The 18,250-nt window shown below is 41.7% G+C and overlaps 1 protein-coding gene across 1 annotated transcript; it reads right to left on the bottom strand.

Moving 5' to 3' along the window:
* Positions 1 to 15,078: 15,078 nt before the first annotated feature.
* On the bottom strand, positions 15,079 to 17,967 carry BTG1 (BTG anti-proliferation factor 1). The gene is made up of 2 exons (XM_042017579.1): positions 17,544 to 17,967; positions 15,079 to 16,359 (listed from the first exon to the last, which is right to left on the bottom strand). The coding sequence occupies exons 1-2, from the start codon at positions 17,689 to 17,691 to the stop codon at positions 15,995 to 15,997; spliced, it is 513 nt and encodes a 170-aa protein (XP_041873513.1). The 5' UTR covers positions 17,692 to 17,967; the 3' UTR covers positions 15,079 to 15,994.
* Between the last annotated feature and the right edge of the window lie 283 nt (positions 17,968 to 18,250).

Genomic DNA, 18,250 nt, shown 5'->3' with positions numbered 1-18,250 from the left:
AACTTCATCTTTACTGTGAACCTAAAGCAGGAGCAGAATGCACAAGCTGGTTGCTCTCTCTGGCATTCCCACCTCTTTCAGAGGTTTCTCACCGCTACCCAAAAGCCATGCAAAACTGTAAAGCCGTGAATAGAAGGAGCATTCTAATGAGCCTGGGCTCTCTGGTGATGCAAATCTGGTGCAATACTTGTGCCGTTGCTCCCCAGGGCCGCCCCCAAGGCACACTTCTGAAGAAAGAGCCAGAAAAAGGCACGGCATCATGGCTTCTAAGAGGACAAAGCTGCTTCTTTCACCATCAAGATGGCCGTGCACAAACTTTCAGGCCCCTAAACTCCCTTTAGTCAAGCACATCAAACTTTCAGTATCACAATTATAATGCAATTTTTATCTGTAAGTGGCTACTTTCACCATTTACAGCAGCAGGACAAAGACAGACACCAACATAGGCAAAGATATTTTGTATCAAGGAGCACAGACAGAACAGGATGCCCAGGACCTTTAGCTTCTGGCCCATTTCCCTCACTGTCTTGCAGGAACGATTCCATATAGCTTCTTCCACAAAAATTAATGAAAATCTCTACAGGTCTTTTATTTAAGAAAAATAATAAGAAACAATATTTCTGGCAAAGAAAAATAAGGTAATTCTTAGCCACCAAAAGGCCTAAACAGAATGTTAACATTAAGCCAAAATGCAGCTGTAAGCTTCCAAAATTAACTGCTTCCTAATCATAACAGTAAAATGCAGGGAAAACCATCCTGTGTTTATTATGCAGGACCAGCATGTCTGACCACAGGGATCACTTCCATGGATATGACTGGCTCACAAAAACATCCAGGTTACAAGAAATTAGATTTGTTTAATAATGATTGACAGAGTATGAAAACATGGCCAGTACAGCTAAAGAACAAAAGTTCCTTGTTCATTTAGGCTTCTTGTCTGAACTTGTGTTTAAGCAAAAAGAAAATAGACGAGTTCTGTAACTGCTTCAATAAGAAACACAACCCACAGCTGGAAAACTTGTGTTCTTCTCTTGTCCCCTACATCATACTACCATATTCTGGTCAACTATGCAAAATGCTACTGCTTTTGCACCACATCTATTGAACTTTTATGCTCCTTACTTGGGGGACCCTCTCGTCCTAGAAGCTAGGGTACAATCTGGGTTTTCATTTCTAATCACTAGTGTACACATGAAAACAAAACACAAGATCAATCAAACATCTGTCTTTCAATACTTTGGTCCATCCTGAAATATTGTACTTAACACAGAGACAGCTCAAAGCCATGAGGAATCTGATGCAGGTAACTAATTTGTCACTATGAAGTGGCAACTGATGCTCTGCACTTCTGAGATGTATTTGGAACTCTAATACATGTTTAAACATGCATTGAAGCATCTGTTAGTCATTCAGTCACTTTTTTGATACAAACTCTGGGTAGGTTTCTGTTTCCCTTTTCTATTTACCTTATCCTCTATCCAATAAACTGTGAGCTCAAAATGATAATATAACCTAAGCAAAAAACAGGCATCAAAGCAATTAAAATATTATTTTTGAAAGGTCACAATTTCAACAGTATAAAAAAGCAGTAAAAACACCTTTGCCCTTCAAGATTCAAGAGCCTCTCCCCTTCCTCCAGGCCTCTTATTCCAGTTCAGGTGAACATACAAGGCTTCCTTTTCAGTGCTTCTCTATACTTGTTTATGTCTCCCAGAGTTCTTTTACATTTCTTCACTTTCATAGTAATAGAAGTGCACTCAGAAAAGTGGCCTAAGACCAAGTATTTGAAAAGGCATTGTTTATGGGTACATGCAGATCGTTTAATCATGCAAGTTTTTTAAAGAATCAGAGCTTAAACCAATTTAGTCTTGAAAACAAAAGAAGTGTTTCTAAAAGTGTATGTATAACAGATAGTGTTGGAAGGAGGGTTCTTCCTCTCTAAGAAAAGGCTGATCCTTAAATACTCTTACAAAATATTTATGAGGGGTTTTTCTTTTTTTGCTGTCAGGACAGCAGCATAAGGCAGAGCTTGGGAAGAAAGTACCAAAAAACCTGCATAGCTTTACTGAACCTTATACCCATATGCAAAGAATGACTAACTACACAGCATGGTATGGCCAGTTGCTGTTCAAAGAATGCAGGGAAAATGAGAAAACAGGAAAATGGCCAAAATATAGAAGCTTAGATATTTGTACACTCAGTGTAAGGACGAAAAAAAAAAAAAGATAATTTAATCTGTTATTAATTGTTCTATTGTTTCAACCTCTCAGTATATCCAGGCCTCCACATTTCATACAGATTTTCAAATAACAAACTTACTAACTTATGTTCAACTTAGATATATTTTCCAGAAAGTCACATGGCCTTGATATGCAGCCATCAGGAAATGGGGGTCTTGATTCCTTTGGTGGGCTGCTCAAAGGATTAAACTCCTTGTGAAAAATGTCTCTTCTACTTCCCAAAAATGCCTCGATTCAGGCATTTCCCAAACTTTTCATTATCTCCTTTCCATAAGGCTTTAGGATTCTTCATCATCCAGTACTTGATGCCGAGAAGGTTCTTTCAGTCTGTTAAGTGGCTTCTCAGACCTGTCCTTTTGATACGCTAACCAGGACAGAGAGCTCTTTCAACCCTGATGTCACTCTGGTGGCACTGCTCAGCCCTCTCCCCAGTTTCTGAAGTCCTTACACCAACATTGACACCAACACGAGAAGCAGTTTCCCAGCATGTCATGTCACATTTCAGAGTAAAATCACACCTTTCCTTTGCCCAATTGTTATACACCCAAGGGTCTCACTTTCTGCCCTAACATTGTGGTGTTAGCTGCTGCTCTTGCTCCTCTGCCAAGCTGCAAATTCATCCCAGCCACTGCACACAGTTTCCCATTGCCTAGACAGAGGACCTCTATTTCTTACTCCTAAGTGACTTTGAATATGTTTCAGTAAGGTCAAATATAACATAAACAGACTGCTTATAAGCACTATAGACCATTCAGTATCAGCACTTTTTTGCCCTTGTCTGTGTTCCTCCAAATGGTAGAACACAGGCATTTTAAGAGCAGAGACTTTATATGAACTTTCAAAACTATTGAAAATCCTTAACAGCACTTTTGTGTTGGTCCCTGTAGAACCTGACTGGAAGCATTTCCATTTAGTGATGAGTCTCCATTGACAGTCTTTCTGAGAACAGGCAGTTCTGCTCCATTTATTGTGTTCTATGATACATTACACAGTTCTTAACAAACCTATTAAGACTGGAAAAAGTATCCAAACAAATGAAAACTCTGTATGTTAGAGCACCAAGGGACAAATCTTCTTTCTGAAATCAAGTAGAGCCTGGGAATGTTTTTTGTTGAGAGCAAGAGCAGACACTATCTAAAAAAATTAAACCACAACTCACTCCTATATTGCCACATTCACAGAGGAAATTAATTTGCAGCAGTCAACATCTTTCCCTCTAATCCAAGGTAACAATATTTTCTGTAATCCATGTAAAATATTTGCAATCTGAATATTTATCAAATATATAAATATATATCAAAATATTGGCTGAATCTATCTAATCTGAACAAAAATCTACATAATATGAATGACATTAGTCAGCTCAGAAAGTTTTTAGTGGATTTAACTAAAACAACCATTAGCATTCACAGGTATAGACAAAAAGCCAAGACTGAATAGCAACTTACTTTGAAAAACCAAATTAAGCAAAAGAAATTGAGCGGCAATTATTTATTTCTAAGTCTATTACTTTACAGGTGGTATAAATTCATTCCATGACCATATCAACAGATCATCATGCAAAAACTGTGATATTCAGTTGAAGGGTGATGTTTAAATATCATTGTGCAATAAAATACACAGCACAAGACAAAAACGAAGAGACCCACTCCTACCTTTTAAAGCAAACACAAGTAAAAATCTAATGAGAAACAATGAGAGCCAAAGGGCTCATGTGCTCCTGTGAAGATGAGCCCACTGCGTGGCCCCTCTCACCATCACTCATCTTGGAAGCTTTAGCTGAACAGGCAAACAGGAGTAGGAGGCAGCTTTATTTACAACACATTCAATGAAAGATAAGGTGGAGCTCAGTGCACCACCTAAAACAGGGAATGTCTAAGATGCTATCTACTGCTCTCTGCTCCTCTAGTGACCCTGGCTACTCTTCCCTGTAATGTCCAAGCATCTTCCAAGCTATGGGAAAGCCCTATTGCACATGCCAGTTCCACATGAACCTCCCCCTCGTTTCATGGAGCAAAAAGAAAATAAACACTTTGGGGTGTGCTAGCAGTCTCCAAAAGTAAGAGAAGAGGGCAGCCCCTGTTGTTTCCAAAATTTATTTTGTATTTCATAATGATGATTTTAGAGTTGCCCTGGCTCCCTAACTGCCCTTCTGGACTTTAGAGCCCCAAAGCTTGGCAGAAGCATACCCCTCTTGTGCAAAAATGGACATGTGAGAAGACAAAGATAGCAATAATCTGGAGCTATGTAAGAAAAATCAGTTTTAATCTTATTCTGACTCATTATGGTTAACTGCTGATACCTCCATCAGTGGGTTACAAAAAAAGAAAAAGTAAACAGTACATGGTCTCTAGCTATTACACAAAAGTAGCACCATTTAAATCCCTTAAGATCCCCTAAGAAACCAGCAGTAGTACTGGGAATGGCAGACACAATCTTTGCAAGACTGCAGAGTACTCAGGCAGCATCTCTCACCCAGTGGGGTTTGACTCAAGAAAACAATCGTGTTAAACTGTCAAGAGATTCCCTTCACCAGGCACTTTCCAGGATGCAGTGAGCATACATCCCATGCACTTTGGCAGCCAGTATCACACAATGCATTCCTCTGGGCTTGCAATACCACCTGATAAAAGTAAAGTCCCTTGTCCTACCCTGTGAATCTTCAAACTGGTTATTGCCAGTGTGGTACTCCTGTCACAACCCCACACAACTGACCTGGGGGTTCGATTTATCTGACAGAGCTATAGCTACAACAGCCACCACCCATGGGCAGGAGCCCAGCTGAATTCCCTGTACACAACACAAGACTGCTGCCTGGCAGTTGGAATAAAAACAAGCCACTCCGGTGTGTTTTACATGTAAAGTCAGTGTAGCTAATACACAAAAAAAACCCCACAAACAAACAAAAAACAACAACAACAACAAAAAAAAACCAAAACAAAACAAAAAAAACACACCCAAAAAAAACCCCAAAAAACCCAAACCAAAAATAAAACCAAACCACCAAACCAAATAAACAAACAAACAAAAAACAAACAAACAAACAAAAACAACCAACCAGGAGTGTGTGTAAGTCCTACTAGAGCACTCTTTTCTCAAGGAAGCTGTACATAAAATGTCTAGTGAGCTTTACTTGATTAACAATTTACTCTAACATCAATCCAAAGTGAACTCAATAATTTCCAGTTTACTTTGAAACAAAACAGCAGAATTTGGCTCTTGTGTTTGGTAACTGACTCTTTAAAATCAAAAGAGATGAGGACTAAAATAATACTTATTTCTTCCTTTCATTAAGAAAATTATACATATATGTTAGAGCATAGTACCCTATTCCCTGACAAAAAGTGTGCATGCCCACAGTCACAGAGTACAGGAAGACACCACGGGGTGAGCCAAACCCTGCAACTTCTCAGAAATAAATCTCCCCTGTTCCAACTACTCGGGAACATGTTCCCGAAATTCAGGAAACACACTGCTAATTATTTCCTCTAAGGTACTGCAGTTCCAGTGCATTTCAAAATGAACATGTGAGCAGAGTTACCTGTTCTTCACTTGGGGCATTAGGAGTTAGTAAAATAGGTACAGGTATCAATATACTGCAAGTTAAAGTACATTACATGTGGACCATTCAGAAGGAGGGGGTGAGACTTACCTAATGAGAGATAGTCAGTGATATCTGAGCAAGCTCTTGCTCACTTCATATGAAGAGAACCCAGTGCTCACTCTAGAGTGCATCTCTTCTAGCCTGGGACACTGAAATCTATTTGAGGATTTTCCTATGAAGGGTCTGTTTCTTCTCTTCATCAACCATCAGGAGAGTCTAGGGAACAGGTCTCAGACTCAGGTGTGGAAATTACTGGAGAGATTAATATTGTAAGAGAGGAGACAACAGGCCAGGGAGAGGCATTCTCAGCTGGATGCTGAGCACTAATAAGAGAGGTGAAAAGCCCCTCTGAAAGTATTTTCTTCACCTATATCCACTGTCTCCAACTCCTGATAAAAACCAAGCAAATTAATGTCAACCCAAATGACACCTATGTCACAGACAGTTCATAAAGGGGCATTGGTTCACGGCTCAAGCATTTTGCAATGGCATTTAACGTGTCCTAACTTTAGACTTTCATTTGTCTTTCCACCCTCCAGTTTCTCCTGTTCCCTCCTCTCACTGCCATTTCTCCAATGGGAAGAAGATCAGATAAAAAAACCTATGTATAAGAATTCTCACCACATTTTCAGGGAGAAGGACACAGGGGGCTTTCTTGCCTTTGCTTGTGCCCACCACTTTTTGTCATAAATATTTTGCAATAATAATTGCTTAACCATATAATCGTATTTGCAGAAACTTCTCACACATTTTATGCCATTCCAGTATCTTCTTTCATAGCAATAATCTAGGTTCTTGCATACTTGCATGGATGTACCTCTACATACATGTAGCTTGTAAGTGACTGAACTGTTAAATATTTTAAGTAATGTGACCATTCTTGAAAAGGGAAGGTGGTGTGCAGACCCACCCTGGGAACAGCCACTCAACCACAATTACGTCCCTCTGAATAAATTCCACTGAAAAGGGCTCTTTCTTTAGGAATCCTTAGCCAAAAAGGTCTTTTTGTAGTTTGTATTATATCCCACCACCACCACCTCCAGAATAACTGCCTTCTACACCACTGCAGCTGCCCTGGCTGCTCACTGTACATGGGCAGGATCCACACTGCCCACAGCTACATCCGGAAAGCAGGCTGCAGAGAAAACAATCACTTGAGAACCTAATTCCAAATCATCACTGCCATTTATCTTGGACTTGAGCAATATATAGCAACAGTGGAGGCAGTCAAATGCATACCAAACTCAAGGACCATGAGGATGAGAGACAGGTTTATCCACTGAGTAGTGAATGTGTAAAGCCAGCTCCTCAAAGCAGGGCTGCTGTGCTACCTAGCAAGCAGGTAACATGAACGCTGCAGAGAGGTGCCCCATGTTCCTGTAGGTGTCCTAAAAGTTGCTCTAAAAGGCTTGTAAGGTTTCTAGCAAGCACACTTAGTTCACAAGCAAAATTTGCCAGGCTTATTAGCACAGGACCCTGGGGCAATGAGAGTTAGAATAAATGGAAACTTTCAAATGCACACAAGAAAGAGGTAAGCTAAAACTGAAAGCTTGTTGGGTTTTTTCCCTTGTAAATTCCCTCATTTGTCCTCAAGGACAGCATACAAACGTGTATATTGCAGCCCATGTGATCAGACACTCTCTCAAGAACTATAAACAGTGTAGCTATGAATCATTATTAGGCTGGAATTGCATTCAGTTCTTTCCCACTGACTCACCATATGGATCATTTGTCTGGTCTTCCACCTTCCCCACTTCTCTCCCTCCCCCACGGATCATACATGACCCCTTCCCGAAATTCCAGCACAGGAGCGTTTGCTCAGTGCGTGCCAGCTCTCTCAGGCAGGTGACAAGAGTGGCTCACACGTACAGGTGCTGAGCTCATCCGGTTTCCAACACCCCCGGCCGTCTGCTGGAGGTTGTCAGCTCCCCAGCACCGGGCTCCCACTGTGGCTCAGGCATTTCAGGCTGATGTGGTACAAGTCTAGCGACCCTGACAACTTCAGCTAATTTTGAGCAGGAGACAGAAAAGCCATTTCTGCCACCCCAACCTACCAGAACGGTAATTTCTCACACGGTGGAGGAAGAAGTGGGTTTAGATAGTTACACATCTTAACCCACTGCAGCTAGGTCAGACTGAGCAATACATCAGTCAAAGCTTTCATCTTTCATTTAAAAGACAAAGGTAAAGCCAGTTCCTAGCCTTCACAGTCATAGAAAAAAATGTGTTGAAGTTATGACTTCCAAATCTTCAAAGGCAGATCGTAAATAAAAGTGCTGACATTTATTGCTTTTAAGCAAATCACATACTGGAGTGTGACTCATGAACATTGGAACTGGCAAGCACCGAGGCAATCATGTTGAGAATGAGATCATGATGCAGTAGATGTGCAGCATTCTCTTTTCAGCCTATTCACTATCTCTATTCTACAGTAATAAGGAAGAAAGTTTCTTTTCAGTCAAAAATAAAGATCTTAATGTGCCTTCCAGTGCCTATGGAAATAATAAAAGTACATTTCTGCTTCACTAAGAAAGCTTTTGACACATACTTGATCTCATAAAATACTGAAGGGCATATGACGTATTCACATGAATAAGTCAAAAGCCTTCATGGTACTCATACCAGTAAAATTAGGAACATGCAAAGGCTGAGGTCTTATCTTTTAAAACATTGGAACTCCAATCTTCATTTTATTGTTTGGAAACTGCTTGCAAAGGGATGTTCCTGTAGAGAGGGGGGGTGTAGCGAAAGGGGCAAGAAAAAGAAATTACATATCTGTACTGCAGAATTAGTCATGGGGTTACATCAGTTTAATAATTCAGAAGACATTTCGTATACATATCAGGTTGGCTTGTAATTAACTTCAACTTCAGTAAACTCTATGAATAGTGATTTCAAATTTGAATGACATGCACGTATTTTTCTACTGAATAATTGCAGAAACTATCACTTTCAGTATTCAGAGACAGGGTTCTGCTGTTCACGATGCAGGGCTTGTCAATTCTGCAAGCAACAAGCTTTGAAGACAGTCACAGGAACATTTGGATAAACAATCAAGCAGATATATTTGTTCAGCTGTCCCTTCTAAAAAGTACTTACATATTTGCAACATGTTTTTCCTCAATTGTATTGCAAAAGCGTCACCTATGTTAAATGTTTCCAGACAACAAAGAAAGTATGATAAATACCATCAAAATTTGTCTGGTACCTTCATCACACAGAAACAGGCCCTTTACAAACATTGAACTAAATTTATCCTTTTCTTAAATGTCATCATGATTCAGGCTGATACTGCCATTTCCACTGCCTTCTTTTTTCCCTACTGATCCACAAACAGAATGACCTCATGCTGCCTGCAAGTGAGGGAGTTAGACAATAGGCTGCAAATGACAAAGGAGGCGGGAAGATAGGGGTTAAAAATGAAATGATTATAACAAAGGCTACATCTAGAGGTGGAACTGCAAAATTGGTTAATATCACTAGTATAACTTTATAGCATTAGATGTACCACACGAGCACCTTGATTTTATTCTGTAGTTAGGAAATAGGGTTTTTTCACACCTGTAAACAAATGTTTAACTTACACACTATAGAATGTGAATGTTACCATACAGAAGCAACTGTTCTGGTGCACCCATCCAGGGAAGGGTGCTAGGCTCAACCAAAACAGACTCTTGGTTGATTCTTCAGCCAACTGCTTACCAGAAACCAGAGAAATCTCTCTCCTATGTTACAAACTATTGGCATGAATATACAAAGTAAAAAAGTATCTAAGCTTTATTTCCTGTCAGCCCGGCATCATATTCATTAAAATGTTGCAAACGTTCCTTTAGACAGCTACAATTTGCTTTAGAACACAGAAAATCCTGAAAATCTACTCAGCTGAGTAGTAGATTGAGTCAAGCTGCAAATTCACATACAGAAAAATTAAAGAGAAAAATAAGAACATATGTTCCTGTTAATACCAACGTCTTAAGGCATAAAAAGTTAATAGGGAGGGTAATTTCCCCCCACCTATGCAAAATTACCATCTTCAGAACACCTGCAGTGACTTGAATTAAATCACAGCCAGCAGGGACTTCAGGATGAACCCCTGAAAAATACTCTAATAATTAAATGTGTGCATATATATACATTTATACAAGAAATTTACAAATGTACCCCTGTATACATACAAATAAAACTTCGTTTATACTTCAGTGCAGAAAAGGAATGTTGTCTTTCAATATTCTTTTTAACATACAAGAAACTCAGTTTGTGCCCAGCAAAACTCAGAACCCACCCAATACTACATGTTCTTACATTACAAAAAGCAATAATTGAACTTTATAGACCACAGGAAAGCAAAGGCACACTGTTGGAAATTCTTAATTGCAGCCAATGTCATCAGATGATACCACTGGCACTAGAAATCTGTCTTTTAGCTGATCAGTGAGTTAGAAACGTACCCAAGCCTTAGCTCCATGTTAGAGCCCCTTAGGTAAGCATTGCTGCCTGGAACCCAACTGTGGATGCTGGGCAGCATCCCCAGCCCTGACACTGTCATTGGGCAGTCCAGATACTGCTGCTCTTTGCATACATTCAAGGCTGCTCCAAGAAGACTGAAGTTCTCCTTGTTTGCATCCTTACCATGTTAGCAGGTTCATGTTTATAATTTTATTCAGTTATATAATAATCAGCACATAGAACAATCACACTGGATTTTACAATGCCCCAGAGAACCTGAAAGCTAGAGGCTGTTTCCTGATATCTAAAAGGTAAAAGCTACACCTCTCAAGAAAACATTAGAAGGCTGTTGTAAGCCATGATGAGACACTGAGCAGCTGATCACAGGGATCACTTCCCTCTGTGAAAACATAATCGACATTCCCTCAGCCTGGGATTTTTCTCATCCAATATCATCCTGTTTCCCTTCCTCGTGTGTTGTCACTGGTCACTTTCAGTACAGAAAACCTGGAAACTTGAGGATGCAGCATTTTACTTGTTTTCCTTAGTTGCAAGTCATTTCTCCTTGCCAGCTTTGCAGTCACAGATTTGCAATACTACAAGGGCAAACATCTGCTGTCAGGCATGTAGCATTACTGCTTGTGTGGATTTCTTCCCAGCAGCTGGGAGGAAATGCTCCTTCTTGTTTAGACAAAAATATCAAATGGTTAGGAAATAAGGAGTTAGGAAAAGCTGTATACAAGGTTCACGCTTGAGAAACACAAGAGCACAGACTTAGCCACTAAGAAAATTCCATTAGACATGAAGTTAACAATAATTTAGATCTGTTCCTTTATGGTAAGTCAGCCATTTTACTGTTGACCTATTTTGTATCAGCAATAATTTGTCACAGTGCATTCTCCAACTGCTACTGAAAGCAAGGTTGAAACCATACATTAAGAGCATAGTGTCAAAGCAACTGATGTTAATTATACCCCACAATTCCTATGGTGATGAAATTGTCACTGCTAACTATTAATACAGCATTTATTGTCTAAGCCCAGCTTGCTCTACCAACCCCTGAAAGCCACTGAATTAACATCCTGCTTCTCAATGTTCACATTGGAATGTAAATCTGAAACGTGTAAAAATAACCTCTGCTATTACACCAAGAATGTGTAAATACACATTCCTTTTTGGGAGAACTATTTATCTCCAGTCTATACATGTTTCACTCTTTAAACTAAAAAAAGCTTTAATGTTCTTCAGTCAAGTGGCAGCTTTTGCCAACATAAACTGTTTTCCCTTAAAATTATGGCATTAAGTAGAGGAAACTTCATAAAATGTAGGGTACTACTTGATTTATGGAAATTCAGAAATAAGCTTTACACAGACACACAAAAAGAAAATCAGCAATGTTCTTTGTTGCATTCATTGCTAACCTGCACAATAGCAAGAGATCATATTCTCCCAGCATAAACAAACAAGGTTAATTAAAAGGACACCTTATGCGTATTGAGTGTTCATGTTCCGCGACATCTGCTTAATTTGGTGACAGGAATGTTTACAAGCATCAGCACAAACCAACCACTCCAGGACCAATAACTGGATTCTTTATGGTTTGCACAACAGTAAACTGTTTTTTAAGGTTCTACTGCTGCAGTACAGTTCCCCCTGCTTCTAAATCATCTCTCAAGCTTTTCCTTTACCCATTTAAATTGAAGGCAGTCAAAAACATACAGGCTTAACAATATTTAGCCTTCAAAACTGTCATCTCTAAGCTATGGCATGAGATCTGCAACTTGGTATGATCCAAGAAGACTCATTTTGTGAGGAATACAAGAGACCTTTTTATCCTATGAACTGATCCAATATGAGATACAACAAAAGTATAAGCCAGTGATGGTATTCTCACATCAGAAAAGTGCCTCATGTTATTTCCAAATTCTCGTGTAGATTGATAGAACAAACCAATAATAAGAAAATCCCATGACATAATGAGGCCTGTAATATACACAGATCTACCTGAAAATCTTTGCAGAGTCAGCAGAAAAGTGGAAAACTAAAATCAGCATTATTAGCAATTGAATGAGAATCCTCACATCTCTATTCAAACCTAAGAATGACACTAAGACCTACAGGAAGAAAAAAATTATGGTCCAAATGGCTGCTTAAACCAGATGTACATCTCCAGAACGAGCAGGAAAAAAACACAACTGCAAAGAGTACAGCACAACAGAGCTTCTTACATGTAATAGGGATACATGTAATACAACTCTCTATAGGAGGAGCATCATTACCAAACATAAAATACAAAAGTAGTATTGAGTGGTAGGATACCACACAGTAGCACAGGGGAGAACATGCTGTCAGAAAAAAACCCCACATTTGCTCACCTGGCATAAACTGTAAAATGCAACTGTACACTTTATAAAAAGACATTCACTGAATGGTCAGCAAGTCTGAGCAGACTGGTCCGTCATTCTGAGAAGAGCTGTAACATTAGAGCCGCATACAGTCGAGACTGCCCTCGGAACGCCAACAGAACAACAGGATTATTCAGTGCTCCTCAAGGAAAGTCAACTAATTTAACTAACGTGCACTGGGCAAGCAGGTCTTGAATGTGCTCTCATCGCTAACATTTGCATTAAAAAAACAGCCTTGCTGGTTTCATAATGGCACCTTAAATGAAATTCAAAAGTGACAAGCATTTAGCTTAGTGTGCTGTTTGTTCTACCTGCAGCAAAACACAGGATTGGCAACAGCCTCCTCTGACAGACATATTCCACTTCTCTCAGGAGCCCTTATGCCCTGCTGCCACACTATGCTAAGTACTTTTAAAATCAGACAAGGGCACGTTGTGTGCACATTGGAGTATATTTAAATTCCAGCTGGAATAAATCCCAGCAACTCTGAGGACATGGGTTGTACCAATTACCAGTTACAGCAGCAGTTAAAAATTATGCCATGAATGAAAGCACCTTACCGTAAAAGGACTAAAATGTTAACTATCTAAGGGAGCAGGCTCACTCTTGGTTCACTGTCACATGCCAGTCTCACAGATGGAACACTCGCTGCCTCACAAAACTATGCTTAATTTACCAAAAAGAAAGTACTGACAGCTGATGCTTTCATAATGTGCATAGCTCACATCAAAGACCAACTATACAGCTACCCCTTCTGATGCTGTTCTTGCTGTGCAGCAGAAAAGACTACAGGCAGCACCACAATATACCAAGCACAGTTCAGTCAGCAGTGAGCTTCATGAAAGTTTAATACAGCTTTAAAGCCAAGCTCAATGTTTTCTTTCTACTCAGATACACTTCTGCTGTCTGTGGACATGTAACACAAAAATGTCTTTGAGTATTCCTACCACTAGAATAAATTTCTTGCTTACAGTTTCAACAACTTAAAGTGTAATCTTAAAAATAAGAGAATTTTTAAGGTATCAAAATGTGAGCCTAAACTTTGACTCTATGCATGAGTTACACCTGTACTTTACTGTAACACAGGCTCATTCTGAAGCTTTGGTAATAGATCTTTTGTCAAATCCCTATAGAGCAAGGTCTTTAAAGTTCACTGCTTCAGGAGCACTTATACTTCCACCAGTCCATGCCAGAAAGCCACAGTGCCAGAGTGAAGTGCTGAATGCTGCTATACATATGCAGATCATGGTAAAAATCGTATTTGTAAAGCTGAACTTCCAAAAAAACAGAGGGAAAGAAATTGGTAAGAAAAAGGCTGGACAGTTCAGTCATATGTTTTGCTTATATATAATTAGCTGTATTACAGATCATCCATATTACACAGCTATGAACTGGAGATACAACACATTACTATTGTCTACTTGTAAAGGCTCATAGTTGAGCAGGAGCTGCAACAACGCCTGGCTAGTCTGATGCTCAGTTCTCCTATAGCTTGCAAGCTTGGTTGGCAAGTAACGATGGCTTTCTTTTCATTCCGAGCATCAGCAGCAGTTCTTGTGACTGAAGTGACCAAGGTGGGTAGGCCTTTTATTAAACACTCACTGAACAAAGTACACAGGAGATAAGGACCAGAAAAGTCTTGAGTTTTACTCCAGCACTTTAACCAGTGTAAATAGAGTGGTAAGGAATTTCTCTCAAATGTATCTGCTGTGCTGTATACAAATGACATTAGTGTGGTGCTTAAGTGAATCACATCTCTACATCATTCATTAACTATGAATACACATATAAGTACGGGCTTCTCACTTCGCCTCAGCCAACCTTTTAAGTTTGGGAAAAAAGATCAACATACCTTTTGTTGAATCCAATCTTAATGATTTCTAAAGTGAAAGTCTTGCATCTGAAGAAAGCAAAAGGCAGCAAGCTGCACTTAAGGCTAAGGGACACTTGCCCCAACTCTTATTGTGCAGGGAATCCATCGGGTAAGAACTGTGAACTCGTGAGCAAGTAGGTCAAAATGGACATTTAGGTTTGCTATATCCTTCATCAGGAAGCCAAGTAAACTTTAATCCTCTGGATTTATTCAAGTCATCTTTGGTGGATGTTATTTCTGTACCTTTTCCTCATATCCTGGAATTATTGACCCTGGAGTTATTTCCACATTGACTGATTTTAAAAGGTTTAAAGTGACATATACATCATTGTGTTCCCCTAAACTTCCCAAGCACTAATATGTGAGGTCTTCGTTAATCCAGGTCTGTACCAAGTGTTCCCTAGCATCAGGGTGCCATTGATGTTTTTAAGCCTTTATAGTACCTATTTCATTTCTACTGTGAGACAAAAATAATTTAACTGATCCTATGTAATCACGACAAGAGATTAATTAAAATGCCAAGATAGGAAACAATTTATTATAGAGAGAAGAAAAATTTCTCATCCAAAATATAGAAATCTGTACAACTTTGCCACAATCAATATACATGAACTGTACAAATTTACACCAGTTCATAATTTACCAAATAAAAGATGACTAACAAAGTTCACAAAATAGATGGTGGTTTGTGGAAAAGACTTTTACCCAATTAAGAACAAGGAAATTACAAACCAGACCTCCACTTTCTAAAAATAAGAAGTTTACTCAGTCTTAGAAAACTACAAGCTAGCAAATGTACAGATAGCTGGCTGGTGCTAACACCACAGTTCAGACAGTGTCTTTATATGGTCTTTTTAAAGCCTGTTGCCATGGCAGACTCTGATCACTTGCTACTTTTGAGGCCAATGTAAAGATCTGACCATTTCCCCAGGTCATTCTTACTAGTTTATCTTATGTACATTTATACATATTTGTAAGTGCTAGGTAAAAGTCTGAAAAATAAAATTTCCAGTACTATGGTGTTCGTAAGTCTTGTTACTGAGCTGCCAAAAATGCTAACAATTAATAAATGTCATAGTGCAAATTTACTCTGCAAGACCTACTGCAGAGAATCACTTTATAAATACAGATTGGGGTTGAAAATTGGTGTAGAAGATAAGTCAGAAGTCTTGGAGAAACTGACACTTCCTAGATCTTCTTACTCCCTAGCAAGCTGCAATCATTTTGACTCACAGGCTATTAAATCACTGAAAGGTACTGTCCAAACTATGGCACTGTCACTTTAAAGTATACCACTCTAACGTGTGCCAGATCTTCACAGCTGTGACATGGTTTAAATTCCATAATCCATCCCCAGAGGTGCCCACCCAAAGTAAAAACCAAATTTATCCATCCATTTTAAGGTGATCCATCCACAGACTATATCTTAACCTGATACAGTCATCATATTGTAGCTTTTGGAAGGGCTAGTTCTGCCCAAGAGAAGTTCCTCCTTACAGCTTATTCTGCTGTCTACCATTTGCATGTTGGTGTTACTTTGGCTACCTCCTGCTGGTGCAGCTTCATACAGCACACAGATTGAGCCATCCTCTCCAATGCGATAGGACACTTCATACGGGTCAACCCAGAGAGTGAGTTCGCTCGGAAGAAGCTGAAACAGTTCCTGACTGCTCAATCCAATCCGCTGTGCTGCCTGTCCAATGAGAGGATCCATTTTATGGTTGATCCGGATACATCGGTAACCTGATCCCTTGCATGGCTTTTCTGGGAACCAGTGGTGTTTATAATGTTCTATAAAATAAAAAACAAACATTATCCTCCTTAATTCCGTGTTCAAAGATAGATGCAGTGATTACTGGTCTCTAGTGAATTTCGCACCTCAAGATCTCAAAAAGCTTATTATTTTAGCATCAAATTACTTGAGAAATCATTATAGGCTTTATTTGTGCTGATGATTTACGTAAGCGCAATCAATATCCCTTGGGAAGCACTCCTACAAAGTTACTGTTTTGTGCTACTATAGAGAACAACGTCCACCACCAGAAAGGAGTGAAAAACAACTTCCCAGCATTCAGAAAAACAAATATGAAAATACAAAAATTATTACATACATAACAGAAAAACTCGAGAGCTTCAAAACTTCATAAACCAGATAGGAAAAAAGACCCCTTCCAGCATCCTCTTGAGATCACACCCATGCTTAGCTTCTCACATTCTAAGAGCACCCAAAAATAACTAGGGAAGAAGCTGGGCAGCATTTACCGACTGACTCAGGCTGTATTTCACCACCGCTCTTCCCAGCCTGTTTTCCATGGCGAGAAACCAAGGACTTCACTTACCTCAGGAGTTTTATCCCACCCCAAACCCTATAGATCTGACGGTACTTAAAGACACCATCGAGCCCACTGGGACACAGGCTTGGGATTACAAAACCTACAGGGCAGCGAAGGAACCCTCGGTATTTGCTCCTAACCAGGGCTGTGGGCCGGCTAAGAGACGCTTCCAGAAGAAAGGGGAACCGAGACTCATCGCCCACCGACGAATTTTACTTGACAAAAATAAACAACTTCGGAGCATTTTTCTTTCTGGAAATCGGGCGGTTTGAGCCCTTGGCGCGGAGCTCAAGTCCGGGCTGCTCGAAAGCTTTGTCTGCGGAGCCAAGGACTGTGTGTGTGTGTGGGGAGGGGGAGCTGCCTGAGCGACGCCCGAGCCCCTTTTGTTTACAGCCCGCTCTGCCTCCCACACCCGCCGGGGCCGGCTCGGCACGGAGGGTCCCAGCAAGGGGCGAGCCATGGCCGCGGTGCCCCAGTCGCCCCCCGCAGGGGCTCCAGCCCCTAGAAAGGGCCGATCTTTCCCCTTCCCTCTCTCCAGCCGGCCGGCCGCCCGCGGGGCGCGGTGCCGCCCGCACAGCCCAGGCAGGCGGCCCGCGGCGGAGGGGGGGGGAGCGGCTCCCGCCGCGCCCACGCCGCCCTCACCTGCCAGCAGCTCCTGCAGGCACTGGCTGAAGGTCTGCAGCTGCCGCTCGTTCATCAGCCCCTTGGTCCGCAGGAACTTGGAGATGAAGCCCACGGCCGCGGCGATCTCACGTATCATGCTGGCCCGGGTGTACAGGGCGGGATGCATGGAGGCGGCGGCGGGCGGCAGCCAGCTCTCCGGGGCGGCCGGCGCTGGGGCGGGACGGGTCGGGACGCGGCGCGGGGCGAGCGGCGCGGGACAGGACGGGACGAGGGCGGCGCGGCTCTAACTGGGCGCGGAGCAGGCGGCAGAGCCCAGATCACATCCCGGGGGCGGCAGCCTCCGCCTCCTCTTCCTGCGGCAGGGGGGCGGCGGCAGCAGCGGCAGCAGCGGCGGCCGCGGCAGCGCTCCCCGCATTTCCTGCGGCGAGGGGCGAAGGGAGCTACTAGCCGTCCGCCGCCTCTTATAGCCGCCGCCGGCCGGAAGCTGCGTCACGGCGCCGGGGGCGCGCCGCCGCCAATCCGGCGATCGCACCATCGTGACGGCAGGTGGCGGGGCGGGGCCGGCCGTGGTGGGTGACGTAATCGGCTGTAAACAAATAGAGCCGGGGGCGCGCGCGGGGGGCGGTGCAAAGGGTCGCGTGCCCGCGCCAGAGCCTCTGCGTGCTGGGGCGCGCGCCCGCGCTGCGGGGAGCCGTGTGCGCGGGGGGCGGGGCGCGCGCCGGTGC

This window comes from Corvus kubaryi, unplaced genomic scaffold (genome assembly GCF_017639235.1).
Source record: "Corvus kubaryi isolate FWS band 111438036 unplaced genomic scaffold, C.kubaryi_AGA036_p1.0 137, whole genome shotgun sequence".
In the NCBI taxonomy this organism is placed as follows: domain Eukaryota; kingdom Metazoa; phylum Chordata; class Aves; order Passeriformes; family Corvidae; genus Corvus; species Corvus kubaryi.
This window is presented reverse-complemented; position numbering and strand designations above follow the sequence as displayed.